Source organism: Struthio camelus, chromosome 30 (assembly GCF_040807025.1).
Source record: "Struthio camelus isolate bStrCam1 chromosome 30, bStrCam1.hap1, whole genome shotgun sequence".
In the NCBI taxonomy this organism is placed as follows: domain Eukaryota; kingdom Metazoa; phylum Chordata; class Aves; order Struthioniformes; family Struthionidae; genus Struthio; species Struthio camelus.
In genome coordinates, this window is record NC_090971.1 from 499,472 (window position 1) to 516,459 (window position 16,988).

At 69.7% G+C, this 16,988-nt stretch overlaps 1 protein-coding gene across 1 annotated transcript; it reads right to left on the reverse strand.

Moving 5' to 3' along the window:
- LOC104139738 (immunoglobulin superfamily member 11-like) lies at nucleotides 1–14,203 on the reverse strand. Its single transcript, XM_068921937.1, has 7 exons — nucleotides 14,158–14,203; nucleotides 12,981–13,135; nucleotides 2,054–2,258; nucleotides 1,572–1,727; nucleotides 1,327–1,449; nucleotides 804–963; nucleotides 1–668 (listed from the first exon to the last, which is right to left on the reverse strand). Exons 1-7 carry the CDS (start codon nucleotides 14,201–14,203, stop codon nucleotides 401–403), a joined length of 1,113 nt encoding a protein of 370 aa, XP_068778038.1. The 3' UTR covers nucleotides 1–400.
- Nucleotides 14,204–16,988: the final 2,785 nt, after the last annotated feature.

Genomic DNA, 16,988 nt, shown 5'->3' on the forward strand with positions numbered 1-16,988 from the left:
CCAGGCCCCACGCTTTATTCCCCTTCCCCACACTGGAGCCCAGGGGCCAAGCTTGGCACCAACATGGGTGTGAGCTCTGCAAAGGGTGTAAAACCCAGGGGCGATCAGGCTTTTCTCCCTTGGGGAGCCCTTTGCCTTCCTCGCTCTTGCTTTGCCCCTGAACAAATTTGAGGGGACCCGGGACTGGAGGAGGCCAAGCCAGGCACCACCTGCCCCTCAGGGTGCTGTCAAAGCCCTCTGGGGATCAGCCCTGGCCCTTAGGTGTGACTCGGGGCAGCATCACCTGGCTTGTGCCCAGGCTCGTCCTTCTGGTCCCCCTCTCAGGGATGGGGTTTGTTGCAACCTGGCAGTGACAAGTGGGGGGGACATGTGTAGGACAGGACTCAGCTCTGTGTGTAGGCTACACCCGCACCCCAGGGTGCTCCTGGCGGCACGCAGGAAGCCAGCGTCCTTCCTCTTCCTTGCTGCTGGCCGAGGAGCCTTCTGCCGGGCTGCTCTGTGCGGGTGGCGGGTGCTGGTTCCCGTCGGCCGCCCGCCGGTGGGCGTATGTGGTGCAAGGGGTGGAGGTGGTGAAGACCCAGAGGGGCCCAGCAGGCCGTGGAGCCAGGGTGGCCTCGCCGGCAGGGGGCTTGGAGACAACCAGGCGCCCCGGGGCAAAGCTGTCGATCCTGGGGAGACACCGGAGGTGGATGGGGCTGGGCTTCCACCGAGGATCCCCAAAACAGAGGGGCAGAAAGGCAGCCAGCCCTGGCAGGGAGCATCGGGGGAGTATTTCCAGGCTGCAGGGGGCAGGTTTTCCTCACCTGATCTCATTGTAGGACCCTTCCTCCTCTTCTTCCTCTGGCTGCTTGTGGCTGCTCTGGTGATGCAGCCAGAGGGCCAGGGCAAAGAGGGCCAGGAGCACCAGCGCCATAGTGAGCGTGACCGAGATACCCACGGCCATGCCTGGCGTGCTGCGGGCAGCTGCGAGGCACCGGCGCAGGGTGAGCAGTGCCCTGCCGAGGTGAGCACAGCACCCAGCACATCCTCCCATCCCAGGAAGCATCCCTGGTGCAGGTGCTTGCCCAGGTCCTGGTTTGGTACCCATGGACGGTTCAGCCTGGGTGCCCCGGGAAGGATTTTGGCTGCTCAAATCGTGGGTTTGGACCAGTCCAGCATGTCCAGTGCCCTGATCCTCGCAGGGGACAGAGCACCCAAGGCATCAGGCAGGACCAGGCCCCCTGATGTGCTCTGATGTCTCCAACGCTGTCACGGGGCATCACCTGGGTGCTGTCCCCAGGGCTCGGGGGTGGATCAGGTGGGGACATCGTGGCGTGGGGGACTCACCAGTGCCGACACGGAGCTCCAGGGTGCAGGAGGCAGCACCCAAGGCGTTGGCCACGGTGCAGCGGTACAGCCCCGCGGTCCCGGCTGTCACGTTGTGCAGGGTCAGCAGCGCCCGGAGCTCCCCTGGCCCCCGTGGGATGGGCAGCGTCAGCAGGGCCCCCCCGGTACGGGGCCCCTACCTCTGTCCCCCCCTGCTGTGGCTCCTGAGCGGCCCCCACCCAAGGGTGCCCCGTTGTCCCCCATACCATCGTGGGTGGGTTGCAGGGGTTGCTCGGCCGGGGGGACTCGGTCCCAGGTGAAGGTGGGGGGCGGTACAGCTTCACGCACGGCGCAGCCCAGGCGCATGCGGCCGCCTGGCTCAGCACTGCCATCGCGTGAGCACTCGGGGCTGGAGGGTGGCACTGCGGCGACACAGCGTTGCGTGTGTAATTAATCCCAGTGCGCAGCCAAGGTGTGTAAGCACACCCAGCATGCACACGTGTGTGCAGATGTGTGCGCACAGTTACACGTCAGTGCACAGACGTGTGCAGACAGTTTTCCCAGCATGCAAACTTGTCCACACGGCTGCACGTTTGTGCATTGAGCCAGGCGTGCAAGCCGATGTGCACACACGTGCACAGTCACGTTTGCGTGCCCGGCCTCATGGGTGTGCATGCAAGCAAGTGCGTGCACGGTGACCCTGCAAATGCACATGAAGGTGCACGTGGGTGCACGCCCCGTGCCGTACCAAGCACAGTGAGCCGGATGAGGCCGACGCTGGGTGCCTGCCAGTCGGGCGGGTTGGTGACGCTGCACTGGTAGACGCCAGCGTCGGAGGCCCGTGTGGCATTGAGGATGATGGTGGCGCTCTGCGTGGGGGCCGAGGCAAAGGCCACGCGCCCTGTGTAGGGCGAGAGGCTCTCCCGCACCTCACCCCGCTCATACGCCAGTATCTGCGGTGCAAAGAGGGGAGGGGCTGCCAGCGTGGGCACCAGCGCTCCCTGCTGCGGTGCTGGCTGGGGGCACCCTGTACGCCCCACTGCCTCCTCACCCCCCAACCTTGAACCCTGCAGCCCTCGGGCACTGCGGTGGGGGCACCCACGGACGCCGCCATGCCTTTCTCACCCGACAACCTTGCACCGTGGGGCCCTCGGGCACTGCGATGGGGGCACCCACGGAACCCCCAGTCCTTCCTCACCCCCCAACCTTGCACCGTGGGGCCCTCGGGCACTGGCGTGGCGGCACCCTTGGACCCCCCCGAGCCCTTCCTCACCCCAAAACCTTGCACCATGGGGCCCTCGGGCACTGAGGTGGGGGCACCCAAGGACCCCACTGAGCCCTTCCTCACCCCACAACCTTGCACCGTGGGGCCCTCGGGAACTCAGGTGGGGGCACCCTTGGACACTCCTGTCCTTCCTCACCCCCCTAACTTGCACCGTGGGGCCCTCGGGCACAAGGTGGGGGACACCCACGGACACCCCAGTCCTTCCTCACCCCACAACTTTGCACCGTGGGGCCCTCGGGAACTCAGGTGGGGGCACCCAGGGACCCCCCCCGAGCCTTTCCTCACCCCAAAACCTTGCACCGTGGGGCGCTCGGGCACTGGGGTGGGGGCACCCAAGGACCCCCCCCGAGCCCTTCCTCACCCCCCAACCTTGCAACGTGGGGCCCCCGGGCACTGGGGTGGGGGCACCCACGGACCCCCCAGTCCTTCCTCACCCCCCAACCTTGCACCGTGGGGCCCTCGGGCACTGGCGTGGGGGCACCCAAGGACCCCCCCCGAGGCCTTCCTCACCCCCCAACCTTGCAACGTGGGGCCCCCGGGCACTGGCGTGGGGGCACCCACGGACGCCCCCCAGTCCTTCCTCACCCCCCAACCTTGCACTGTGGGGCCCTCGGGCACAGGGGTGGGGGCACCCACGGACCCCCCAGTCCTTCCTCACCCCAAAACCTTGCACCGTGGGGCCCTCAGGCACTGGGGTGGGGGCACCACCGAAAACCCCGTCCTTCCTCACCCCCCCAACCTTGCACCGTGGGGCCCTCGGGCACTGGCGTGGCAGCACCCACGGACCCCCCGTCCTTCCTCACCCCCCAACCTTGCACCGTGGGGCCCTCGGGCACAGGGGTGGGGGCACCCACGGACCCCCCAGTCCTTCCTCACCCCAAAACCTTGCACCGTGGGGCCCTCAGGCACTGGGGTGGGGGCACCACCGAAAACCCCGTCCTTCCTCACCCCCCCAACCTTGCACCGTGGGACCCTCGGGCACTGGCGTGGGGACACCCAAGGACCCCACTGAGCCCTTCCTCACCCCACAACTTTGTACCGTGGGGCCCTCGGGCATTGGCGTGGCAGCACCCACGGACCCCCCATCCTTCCTCACCCCAAAACCTTGCACCGTGGGGCCCTCAGGCACTGGGGTGGGGGCACCACCGACAACACCGTCCTTCCTCACCCCACAACCTTGCACCGTGCGGCCCTCGGGCACTGGGGTGGGGGCACCCACCGACAACCCAGTCCTTCCTCACCCCCCCAACCTTGCACCGTGGGGCCCTCGGGCACTGGGGTGGAGGCACCCAAGGACCCCACGGAGCCCTTCCTCACCCCACAACCTTGCACCGTGGGGCCCCCGGGAACTCAGGTGGGGGCACCCTCAGACCCCCCAGTCCTTCCTCACCCCACAACCTTGCACCGTGGGGCCCTCGGGCACTGGCGTGGGGGCACCCAAGGACTCCACGGAGCCCTTCCTCACCCCCCAACCTTGCACCGTGGGGCCCTCGGGCACTGGGGTGGGGGCAGCCACGGACACCCCAGTCCTTCCTCACCCCACAACCTTGCACCGTGGGACCCTCGGGCACTGGCGTGGCGGCACCCACGAATGCCCCAGTCCTTCCTCACCCCACAACCTTGCACCGTGGGGCCCTCGGGCACTGGCGTGGGGGCACCCAAGGACCCCCCGAGCACTACCTCACCCCACAACCTTGCACCGTGGGACCCTCGGGCACTGGCGTGGGGGCACCCACCGACAACCCAGTCCTTCCTCACCCCACAACCTTGCACCGTGGGACCCTCGGGCACTGGGGTGGAGGCACCCAAAGACCCCCCCGAGCCCTTCCTCACCCCCCAACCTTGCACCGTGGGGCCCTCGGGCACTGGGGTGGGGGCACCCAAGGACCCCACGGAGCCCTTCATCACCCCACAACCTTGCACCGTGGGGCCCTCGGGCACTGGGGTGGGGGCAGACACGGACACCCCAGTCCTTCCTCCCCCCCCAACCTTGCACCGTGGGACCCTCTGGCACTGGCGTGGGGACACCCAAGGACCCCACTGAGCCCTTCATCACCCCACAACTTTGCACCGTGGGGCCCTCGGGCACTGGCGTGGGGACACCCAAGGACCCCCCCGAGCCCTTCCTCACCCCAAAACCTTGCAACGTGGGGCCCCCGGGAACTGGCGTGGGGGCAACCACGGACCCCCCAGTCCTTCCTCACCCCACAACCTTGCACCGTGGGGCCCTCGGGCACTGGCGTGGGGGCACCCAGGGACCCCACTGAGCCCTTCCTCACCCCAAAACCTTGCACCATGGGGCCCTCGGGCACTGAGGTGGGGGCACCCAGGGACCCCCCCAAGCCCTTCCTCACCCCACAACCTTGCACCGTGGGGCCCTCGGGAACTCAGGTGGGGGCACCCTCGGACACCTGAGTCCTTCCTCACCCCACAACTTTGTACCGTGGGGCCCTCGGGCATTGGCGTGGCAGCACCCACGGACCCCCCATCCTTCCTCACCCCACAACCTTGCACCGTGGGGCCCTCGGGCACTGGGGTGGGGGCACCCACGGACCCCACGAAGCCCTTCCTCACCCCACAACCTTGCACCGTGGGGCCCTCAGGCACTGGGGTGGGGGCACCCACCGACAACCCAGTCCTTCCTCACCCCCCCCAACCTTGCACCGTGGGGCCCTCGGGCACTGGGGTGGAGGCACCCAAGGACCCCACTGAGCCCTTCCTCACCCCACAACCTTGCACCGTGGGACCCTCGGGCACTGGGGTGGGGGCAGCCACGGACACCCCAGTCCTTCCTCACCCCCCCCAACCTTGCACCGTGGGGCCCTCGGGCACTGGGGTGGAGGCACCCAAGGAACCCACGGAGCCCTTCCTCACCCCCCAACCTTGCACCGTGGGGCCCTCGGGCACTGGGGTGGGGGCACCCAAGGACCCCACGGAGCCCTTCCACACCCCAAAACCTTGCACCGTGGGGCCCTCGGGCACTGGGTGGGGACACCCACGGAAAACCCCCAATCCTTCCTCACCCCACAACCTTGCACATTGGGGCCCTCGGGCACTGGCGTGGCGGCACCCACGAATGCCCCAGTCCTTCCTCACCCCACAACCTTGCACCGTGGGGCCCTCGGGCACTGGGGTGGGGGCACCCACCGACAACCCAGTCCTTCCTCACCCCCCCAACCTTGCACCGTGGGGCCCTCGGGCACTGGGGTGGGGGCACCCAAGGACCCCCCGAGCCCTTCCTCACCCCACAACCTTGCACCGTGGGGCCCTCGGGCACTGGCGTGGGGGCACCCACCGACAACCCAGTCCTTCCTCACCCCACAACCTTGCACCGTGGGACCCTCGGGCACTGGGGTGGAGGCACCCAAGGACCCCCCTGAGCCCTTCCTCACCCCCCAACCTTGCAACGTGGGGCCCCCGGGCACTGGGGTGGGGGCACCCAAGGACCCCACGGAGCCCTTCCTCACCCCCCAACCTTGCACCGTGGGGCCCTCGGGCACTGGGGTGGGGGCACCCAAGGACCCCACGGAGCCCTTCATCACCCCACAACCTTGCACCGTGGGGCCCTCGGGAACTCAGGTGGGGGCACCCTCGAACACCTGAGTCCTTCCTCACCCCACAACTTTGCACCGTGGGGCCCTCGGGCACTGGGGTGGGGGAACCCTCGGACACTCCCGTCCTTCCTCACCCCCCAACCTTGCACCGTGGGGCCCTCGGGCACTGGCGTGGGGGCATCCACGGACCCCCCAGTCCTTCCTCACCCCCCAACCTTGCACCGTGGGGCCCTCGGGAACTCAGGTGGGGGCACCCACGGAAACCCCCCAGTCCTTCCTCACCCCACAACCTTGCACCGTGGGACCCCCGGGAACTGGCGTGGGGGCACCCACGGACCCCACCGAGCCTTTCCTCATGCCAAAACGTTGCACCATGGGGCCCTCGGGCACTGAGGTGGGGGCACCCAGGGACCCCCCCAAGCCCTTCCTCACCCCACAACCTTGCACCGTGGGGCCCTCGGGCACTGGGGTGGGGGCAGACACGGACACCCCAGTCCTTCCTCACCCCCCAACCTTGCACCGTGGGGCCCTCAGGAACTGGCGTGGGGGCACCCAAGAACGCCCCCCAGTCCTTCCTCACCCCCCAACCTTGCACCGTGGGGCCCTCGGGCACTGGGGTGGAGGCACCCAAGGAACCCACGGAGCCCTTCCTCACCCCCCAACCTTGCACCGTGGGGCCCTCGGGCACTGGCGTGGGGACACCCAAGGACCCCACTGAGCCTTTCCTCACCCCACAACCTTGCACCGTGGGGCCCTCGGGAACTCAGGTGGGGGCACCCTCGGACACCTGAGTCCTTCCTCACCCCACAACTTTGCACCGTGGGGCCCTCGGGCACTGGGGTGGAGGCACCCAGGGACCCCCCCCCGAGCCTTTCCTCACCCCAAAACCTTGCACCGTGGGGCCCCCAGGCACTGGCGTGGCAGCACCCACGGACCCCCCGTCCTTCCTCACCCCCCAACCTTGCACCGTGGGGCCCTCGGGCACTCGGTGGGGGCACCCAAGTACCCCACGGAGCCCTTCCTCACCCCACAACCTTGCACAGTGGGTCCCCCGGGAACTGGCGTGGGGGCACGCACGGACGCCCCCCAGTCCTTCCTCACCCCCCAACCTTGCACTGTGGGGCCCTCGGGCACTGGGGTGGCGGAAACCACGGACCCCCCAGTCCTTCCTCACCCCCCAACCTTGCACCGTGGGTCCCCCGGTCACTGGCATGGGGGCACCCACGGACCCCCCAGTCCTTCCTCACCCCCCAACCTTGCACCGTGGGACCCCCGGGAACTGGCGTGGGGGCACCCACGGACCCCACGGAGCCCTTCCTCAACCCCCAACCTTGCACCGTGGGACCCTCGGGCACTGGGGTGGGGGCACCCTCGGACACTCCCGTCCTTCCTCACCCCCCAACCTTGCACCGTGGGGCCCTCGGGCACTGGGGTGGCGGACCCCCCGTCCTTCCTCACCCCCCAACCTTGCACCGTGGGGCCCTCGGGCACTGGCGTGGGGGCACCCAAGGACCCCACGAAGCCCTTCCTCACCCCACAACCTTGCACCGTGGGGCCCTCGGGCACTGGGGTGGGGGCAGCCATGGACACCCCAGTCCTTCCTCACCCCAAAACCTTGCACCGTGGGGCCCTCGGGCACAAGGTGGGGGACACCCACGGACACCCGAGTCCTTCCTCACCCCACAACTTTACAACGTGGGGCCCTCAGGCACTGCGGTGGCAGCAACCACGGACCCCCCCCCCCGAGCCTTTCCTCACCCCAAAACCTTGCACCGTGGGGCCCCCGGGCACTGGGGTGGGGGCACCCACGGAACCCCCAGTCCTTCCTCACCCCACAACCTTGCACATTGGGGCCCTCGGGCACTGGCGTGGCAGCACCCACGGACCCCCCGTCCTTCCTCACCCCCCAACCTTGCAACGTGGGGCCCTCGGGCACTGGGGTGGGGGCACCCTCAGACCCCCCAGTCCTTCCTCACCCCCCAACCTTGCACCGTGGGGCCCTCGGGAACTCAGGTGGGGGCACCCTCAGACCCCCCAGTCCTTCCTCACCCCCCAACCTTGCACCGTGGGGCCCTCGGGCACTGGGGTGGGGGCACCCAAGGACCCCACGGAGCCCTTCCTCACCCCACAACCTTGCACCGTGGGGCCCTCGGGCACTGGGGTGGGGACACCCAAGGAACCCACGGAGCCCTTCCTCACCCCCCAACCTTGCACCGTGGGGCCCTCGGGAACTCAGGTGGGGGCAGCCACTGAAACCCCCCAGTCCTTCCTCCCCCCCCTACCTTGCACCGTGGGGCCCTCGGGCACTGGGGTGGAGGCACCCAAGGACCCCACTGAGCCCTTCCTCACCTCCCAACCTTGCACCGTGGGGCCCTCGGGAACTCAGGTGGGGGCACCCTTGGACACCTGAGTCCTTCCTCACCCCCCCAACCTTGCACCGTGGGGCCCTCGGGCACTGGCGTGGGGGCACCCACCGACAACCCAGTCCTTCCTCACCCCCCCAACCTTACACCGTGGGACCCTCGGGCACTGGGGTGGCGGCACCCAAGGACCCCCCCGAGCCCTTCCTCACCCCAAAACCTTGCAAGGTGGGGCCCTCGGGCACTGGCCTGGGGGCACCCAAGGACGCCCCCCAGTCCTTCCTCACCCCCCAACCTTGCACCGTGGGGCCCTCGGGCACTGGGGTGGGGGCACCCAAGGACCCCCCGTCCTTCCTCACCCCCCAACCTTGCACCGTGGGGCCCTCGGGCACTGGCGTGGCGGCACCCAAGGACCCCCCCCGAGCCCTTCCTCACCCCACAACTTTGCACCGTGGGGCCCTCGGGCACTGGCGTGGGGGCAACCACGGACCCCCCGTCCTTCCTCACCCCCCAACCTTGCACCGTGGTGCCCTCGGGCACTGGGGTGGGGGCACCCAAGGACCCCACGGAGCCCTTCCTCACCCCACAACCTTGCACCGTGGGGCCCTCGGGCACTGGCGTGGGGGCATCCACGGACCCCCCAGTCCTTCCTCACCCCACAACCTTGCACCATGGGGCCCTCGGGCACTGGGGTGGGGGCACCCAAGGACCCCACGGAGCCCTTCCTCACCCCCCAACCTTGCACCGTGGGGCCCTCGGGCACTGGCGTGGCGGCACCCACGGACACCCCAGTTCTTCCTCACCCCCCTACCTTGCACCGTGGGGCCCTCGGGCACTGGCGTGGGGGCACCCACGGATCCCACGGAGCCCTTCCTCACCCCCCAACCTTACACCATGGGGCCCTCGGGCACTGGCGTGGCAGCACCCACGAACCCCCCAGTCCTTCCTCACCCCACAACCTTGCACTGTGGTGCCCTCGGGCACTGGGGTGGGGGCACCCACGGACACCCCCCAGTCCTTCCTCACCCCCCAACCTTGCACCGTGGGGCCCTCGGGCACTGGCGTGGGGGCAACCACGGACACCCCCCAGTCCTTCCTCACCCCCCAACCTTGCACCGTGGGGCCCTCGGGCACTGCGGTGGGGGCACCCACAGACCCCCCCAGTCCTCCCTCACCCCCCAACCTTGCACCGTGGGTCCCTCGGGCACAGCGGTGGGGGCACCCACGGACACCCCCAAGTTCTTCCTCACCCCCCTACCTTGCACCGTGGGGCCCTCGGGCACTCGGTGGGGGCACCCAAGTACCCCACGGAGCCCTTCCTCACCCCACAACCTTGCACCGTGGGTCCCCCGGGCACTGGCGTGGGGGCACGCACGGCCCCCTCCCAGTCCTTCCTCACCCCCCAACCTTGCACCGTGGGGCCCTCGGGCACTGGGGTGGCGGAAACCACGGACCCCCCAGTCCTTCCTCACCCCCCAACCTTGCACCGTGGGTCCCCCGGGAACTGGCATGGGGGCACCCACGGACCCCCCAGTCCTTCCTCACCCCCCAACCTTGCACCGTGGGACCCCCGGGAACTGGCATGGGGGCACCCACGGACCCCACGGAGCCCTTCCTCAACCCCCAACCTTGCACCGTGGGACCCTCGGGCACTGGGGTGGGGGCAACCACGGACCCCCCAGTCCTTCCTCACCCCCCAACCTTGCACCGTGGGTCCCCCGGTCACTGGCATGGGGGCACCCACGGACCCCCCAGTCCTTCCTCACCCCCCAACCTTGCACCGTGGGACCCCCGGGAACTGGCGTGGGGGCACCCACGGACCCCACGGAGCCCTTCCTCAACCCCCAACCTTGCACCGTGGGACCCTCGGGCACTGGGGTGGGGGCACCCTCGGACACTCCCGTCCTTCCTCACCCCCCAACCTTGCACCGTGGGGCCCTCGGGCACTGGGGTGGCAGCACCCACGGACCCCCCGTCCTTCCTCACCCCCCAACCTTGCACCGTGGGGCCCTCGGGCACTGGCGTGGGGGCACCCAAGGACCCCACGAAGCCCTTCCTCACCCCACAACCTTGCACCGTGGGGCCCTCGGGCACTGGGGTGGGGGCAGCCATGGACACCCCAGTCCTTCCTCACCCCAAAACCTTGCACCCACGGACCCTCGGGCACTGGGGTGGGGGCACCCTCGGACACCTGAGTCCTTCCTCACCCCACAACTTTGCACCGTGGGGCCCTCAGGCACAAGGTGGGGGACACCCACGGACACCCGAGTCCTTCCTCACCCCACAACTTTGCAACGTGGGGCCCTCAGGCACTGCGGTGGCAGCAACCACGGACCCCCCCCCCGAGCCTTTCCTCACCCCAAAACCTTGCACCGTGGGGCCCCCGGGCACTGGGGTGGGGGCAGACACGGACACCCCAGTCCTTCCTCACCCCACAACCTTGCACATTGGGGCCCTCGGGCACTGGCGTGGCAGCACCCACGGACCCCCCGTCCTTCCTCACCCCCCAACCTTGCAACGTGGGGCCCTCGGGCACTGGGGTGGGGGCACCCTCAGACCCCCCAGTCCTTCCTCACCCCCCAACCTTGCACCGTGGGGCCCTCGGGAACTCAGGTGGGGGCACCCTCAGACCCCCCAGTCCTTCCTCACCCCCCAACCTTGCACCGTGGGGCCCTCGGGCACTGGGGTGGGGGCACCCACGGACCCCACGGAGCCCTTCCTCACCCCACAACCTTGCACCGTGGGGCCCTCGGGCACTGGGGTGGGGACACCCAAGGAACCCACGGAGCCCTTCCTCACCCCCCAACCTTGCACCGTGGGGCCCTCGGGAACTCAGGTGGGGGCAGCCACTGAAACCCCCCAGTCCTTCCTCCCCCCCCTACCTTGCACCGTGGGGCCCTCGGGCACTGGGGTGGAGGCACCCAAGGACCCCACTGAGCCCTTCCTCACCCCCCAACCTTGCACCGTGGGGCCCTCGGGCACTGGGGTGGGGGCACCCACCGACAACCCAGTCCTTCCTCACCCCCCCAACCTTACACCGTGGGACCCTCGGGCACTGGGGTGGCGGCACCCAAGGACCCCCCCGAGCCCTTCCTCACCCCACAACCTTGCAACGTGGGGCCCCCGGGCACTGGCGTGGGGGCAACCACGGACCCCCCAGTCCTTCCTCACCCCCCAACCTTGCACCGTGGGGCCCTCGGGCACTGGCCTGGGGGCACCCAAGGACGCCCCCCAGTCCTTCCTCACCCCCCAACCTTGCACCGTGGGGCCCTCGGGAACTGGGGTGGGGGCACCCTTGAAACCCCCCGAGCCCTTCCTCACCCCAAAACCTTGCACCATGGGGCCCTCGGGCACTGGGGTGGGGGCACCCAAGGACCCCCCGTCCTTCCTCACCCCCCAACCTTGCACCGTGGGGCCCTCGGGCACTGGCGTGGCGGCACCCAAGGACCCCACGGAGCCCTTCCTCACCCCACAACCTTGCACCGTGGGGCCCTCGGGCACTGGGGTGGGGGCCCCACGGACACCCCCCAGTCCTTCCTCACCCCACAACCTTGCACCATGGGGCCCTCGGGCACTGGGGTGGGGGCACCCAAGGACCCCCCTGAGCCCTTCATCACCCCACAACCTTGCACCGTGGGGCCCTCGGGCACTGGGGTGGGGGCACCCACAGACACCCCAGTCCTTCCTCACCCCCCAACCTTGCACCGTGGGGCCCTCGGGCACTGGCGTGGCAGCACCCACGAACCCCCCAGTCCTTCCTCACCCCACAACCTTGCACTGTGGTGCCCTCGGGCACTGGGGTGGGGGCACCCAAGGACCTCACGGAGCCTTTCCTCACCCCCCAACCTTGCACCGTGGGACCCTCAGGCACTGGCGTGGGGGCAACCACGGACACCCCCCAGTCCTTCCTCACCTCCCAACCTTGCACCGTGGGACCCTCGGGCACTGCGGTGGGGGCACCCACAGACCCCCCCAGTCCTCCCTCACCCCCCAACCTTGCACCGTGGGTCCCTCGGGCACAGCGGTGGGGGCACCCACGGACACCCCCAAGTTCTTCCTCACCCCCCTACCTTGCACCGTGGGGCCCTCACACATTTGGATGTGGCCCCCACGTGATCCCCCAGTAACTCCTCACTCTCCCCCCAACCCTGCAGCACCTTGTGGCACCCAGGGGGCTCTCCGGTGTTGGGTGCTGGCACCTAGCAACTCCCAGAGCCTCCTGCCCCCCCCCCAACAGCTTGGCAGCAGCTGTACGGCTCTTGGACGCCAGGGTGGGGGCACCCAGAGACCCCACAGCACCTCCTTTCCCCACCAGCCCTGCAGCACCCTGCATCCCCCGGACGATCACCCAGCTCATCCCAGCAGTGCAGAGCGGGGACGTGGGCAGCACCGGGGCTCCCCTGCCCTTTGTGTGTCCCCCCATCCCGGGGGGGGGGGTTCCTGGGTGCTGCCCGGCCCCAGGGCCCCGGCACCCACCTGCTGGGGGTGGGCGTGCGGGGTGGCGGCGGTGGCCGTCCAGACGATGTTGAGGCGCTGGGGGCCGGCGGTGGTGTGGAAGGAGCAGGGCAGGGTGACGCTGCCCCCCCGCAGCACCCGCAGGCTGCCGGCACCCACCGACACCCGCACGGCGCCTGCGCCTGGGCACCGGCGTGAGCGGGGCGTGGGGTGACCCCCAGCCCCACTGCGGCCCCAGCCCACCGTGTCCCCCATCGCCACCATATTCCCCGTTGTCACTGTGTCCCCCATCCCTGCCGTGTCCCCCATCACCACTGTGTCCCCAATGTCCCTCCCATCCCTGTGCTGTCTCCCAGCCCCGCTGTACCCCCCATCCACACCATGTCCTCCATCTCCTGTGTCCCCCAGTCCCACCACGTCCCCCAGCCTTGCTGTGTCCCCCATCGCCACCATGTGCCCCCCAGACCCATCATGTCCCCCAGACCCATCCTGTCCCCCCATCCCTGCTCCATCCTCCTTCCCTGCCATGTCCCCCCATCCCCACCCACCATGACCCCCAGGCTCACCGTGTCCCCCTATGGCCACCACCACCCCCACCCCTGCTGTGTCCCCCCATCCCCATGTCCCCCATCCCCACCACATCCCCCATCCCCACCAAGACCCCCCAGCCCCGAGCTGCCCCATCCCCTTGGGGCCCTGGGGGTCCCCGGCCAGGGTGAGGAGGGAACAATCGGCCCCTTGTCCCCTGGCTCGTTCCCACGGCCGCTAACGAAGCAGGGGGGGGCCCTGACAGCTCCTCACCCTTAATTGCCACTAATTGGAGACAGTTCGGGGCCAGGGCTGGGGGGGCCCGAGCCGTGTCAGGGGGCTTCGCCGCCAGGGCCCCGTGCAGCAGTGGGGACGCTGGGACCCCCCGCTCCCCTCCACGCCCCCGCTGGGGAAACTGAGGCAGGGAGCAGGGCGCTGGAGGGAGGACCCAGGCGTCCGGCGGACCCCCAACCCCCCGCGCTGTCACCGCGACCCCCTCAAAGTGTCCCCAGGGAGTTGGGGGCCGGCAGCAGGGAAGGGGCAGAGGGATGCGTCCCCCCCAGACCCGGCCGGCCCCCCGCCTGCCCCATGCTTCGGGGTCCCCCAGGGCTCCCCCCGACGGCTGCGGACCCCGGCCCCCCCCGACCCCCAAAGCGAGGGAGGCCGGTACCTGCCAGCAGGCAGAGCAGCAGGAGCCCGCCGCCCCCCGCCGCCATCGCCGCCGCCGAGCCCGCGCTGGGGGACGTCGCGGCGGCGGGGCGCGGGGACAGCGCCCGCCCCTCCCCGCGGCCTCGGGGCTGCGCCTCGCGGAGCCCTTGCGGGGGGAGCGACCCCCCGGGGAGGCCGTGAGCCGGCTTGAGGGGGAAGGGACCCCAGCCCCGCCGCTGCCCGTGGAGACCCTGCCAGGGCCGGGGTGGGGAGTCCCGACCCACGCTTTGGGTGAAGGTTGGCGGGGGGGGGGGGCCAACCCACATTTGGAGGTGGGAGGTGCTCATCTGGGGGGGTTGCACACTTTGGGGAGGGTCACAGACCCAGTGAAAGTAGTTGCACGATGGGGGGGGGTCGCATACCCGGGGAACAGGGGGCTGCACACTTTGAGGGGGGTGGTACATCCAGAGGAGGGTTCTGCACATTTTGGGGGGGGTGACACACTCGGGGGAGGGGGGGGGCTGCACAAGTTGGGTAATTCACATACCCAGAGGAGGGGGCTGCACACTGCGGGTGTTTCACACACCCGGGGGAGGGGGCTGCACACTTTAGAGAGGAGGGTCGCACGCCCAGAGGGGGCTGCACACTTTGGGGGGTTCGCACACCAGAGGGGGCTGCACACTTTGGGGGGGGGTTCGCATGCCAGAGGGGGCTGCACACTTTGGGGGGATCGCACACCAGAGGGGGCTGCACACTTTGGGGGGGATCGCATGCCAGAGGGGGCTGCACACTTTGGGGGGATCGCACACCAGAGGGGGCTGCACACTTTGGGGGGTTCACACGCCTAGAGGGAGCTGCACACTTTGGGGGGGGGTTCGCACACCAGAGGGGGCTGCACACTTTGGGGGGTTCGCACGCCTAGAGGGGGCTGCACACTTTGGGGGGGGGGGTTCGCACACCAGAGGGGGCTGCACACTTTAGAGGGGGGTCGCACACCAGAGGGGGCTGCACGCTCGGGCACGGTGGTGCCCACCGCGGAGTACCTGCATCCCACCTGCACATCCCCCCCCCCACATTGCCTCTCTCCCTCCCCCAGGCGGTGGCGGGGGGGTCCCATGGGTGCCCCCTCCCCGTCCCCCTCCCCCGCGGCTGCTCGTGCTGCTCCAGCCCCGCGGCGGGCAAGCGGGGCCCCTGTGCACCCGCCCCCGCGCCGCCCCGCGCCCACGCGTGTCCCTGCGTGGCGTGGGAACTCGGCGGCGGTGGGCAGGGACGGGGCGGCGGGGGCAGCCCGGCGCGGCGCCCGGCAGGACGCGACGGGACGGGACGGCGATGGCAACGGGGGACAGTGGAGCCCCGGAAACCAAGGTGTGGGGCTGGGGGGCTGTGGGACTCGTGGTGGCTGCGGTGGGATGGGGAGGGATCCCGCGTCACCTGTATCCCCACACCGGGCTGGGTCAGTCCCCGTGTCCCCATGTCCCTACGCCACGATGGGGCCGTCCCTTTGTTCCCATGTCCCCACACCAGGATGGGGTTGGTCCCCACATCCCCATACCACGATGGGGTTGGTCCCTGCATCCCCACACCATAATGGGGTCACTCCTCACATCCCCACACCAGGATGGAGTCGATCCCCACATCCCCATTCCACAAAGGGGTCGGTCCCCACATTCCCACACCATGATGGGGTCGATCCCCATGACCCCACACCAGGATGGGGTTGGTCCCCACATCCCCATACCACGATGCGGTCGGTCCCCGCGTCCCCACACCATGATGGGGGGTCGCTCCTCACATCTCAACACCAGGATGCAGTCGATGACTGCGTCCCCACACCACGATGGGGTCGGGCCCCGTGTCCCCATAACACGATGGGGTTGGCTCCCATGTTTCCATGTCCCTTTGCCAGGATGGGGGTCAATCCCAGCATCCCCATACCACGATGCGGTCGGAGCCCTTGTTCCTGTGTCCCACCACCACGATGGGGTCAGTCCCCACGTCCCCATACCACGACGGGGTCGGAGCCCTTGTTCCCGTGTCCCAACACCACGATGGGGTCGGTCCCCTTGTTCCCGTGTCCCAACACCACGATGGGGTCGGTCCTCGTGTCCCCATAACACGATGGGGGTCGGAGCCCTTGTTCCTGTGTCCCAACACCACGATGGGGTCGGAGCCCTTGTTCCCGTGTCCCAACACCACGATGGGGTCGGAGCCCTTGTTCCTGTGTCCCAACACCACGATGGGGGTCGGTCCTCGTGTCCCCATAACACGATGGGGTCAGAGCCCTTGTTCCTGTGTCCCAACACCACGATGGGGGTCGGTCCTCGTGTCCCCATAACACGATGGCGTCACTCCCCACGTCCCCATACCACAATGGGGTCGGTCCCCACATCCCCATACCACGACGGGGTCGGACCCCTTGTTCCCGTGTCCCAACACCACGATGGGGTCGGTCCCCTTGTTCCCGTGTCCCAACACCACGATGGGGTCGGTCCTCGTGTCCCCACGAGGGACACGAGGGGGTGGCGTCACCCCCCCGTCCCCACACCAGCAGGGGGCGCTGCCGGTCTCCCCCGGCCGACAGAGCCGGGGCGCCCGGACCGTCTCCATAGCAACGCCCAGGCGCCCCGCCTGCGGGACCTCGGCGAGGCGCGCGCCCATTGGCCAGAAGTTCGAGCGCTCTTTCTGATTGGCCAGCGCCCCTCCCGCTCGACACCTGTTGCTCCTCCGCCTCAGCCAATGGGGCGGAGCCGCGGGGCGAACGAGCCAGTCGGGGGTAACGGGGCGTGCTCCGAGGAGGAGCCGCGGGCCGCGCACGAGGGCGGGGCGTGCCCCCGCCTTGACGAGACACGCCAA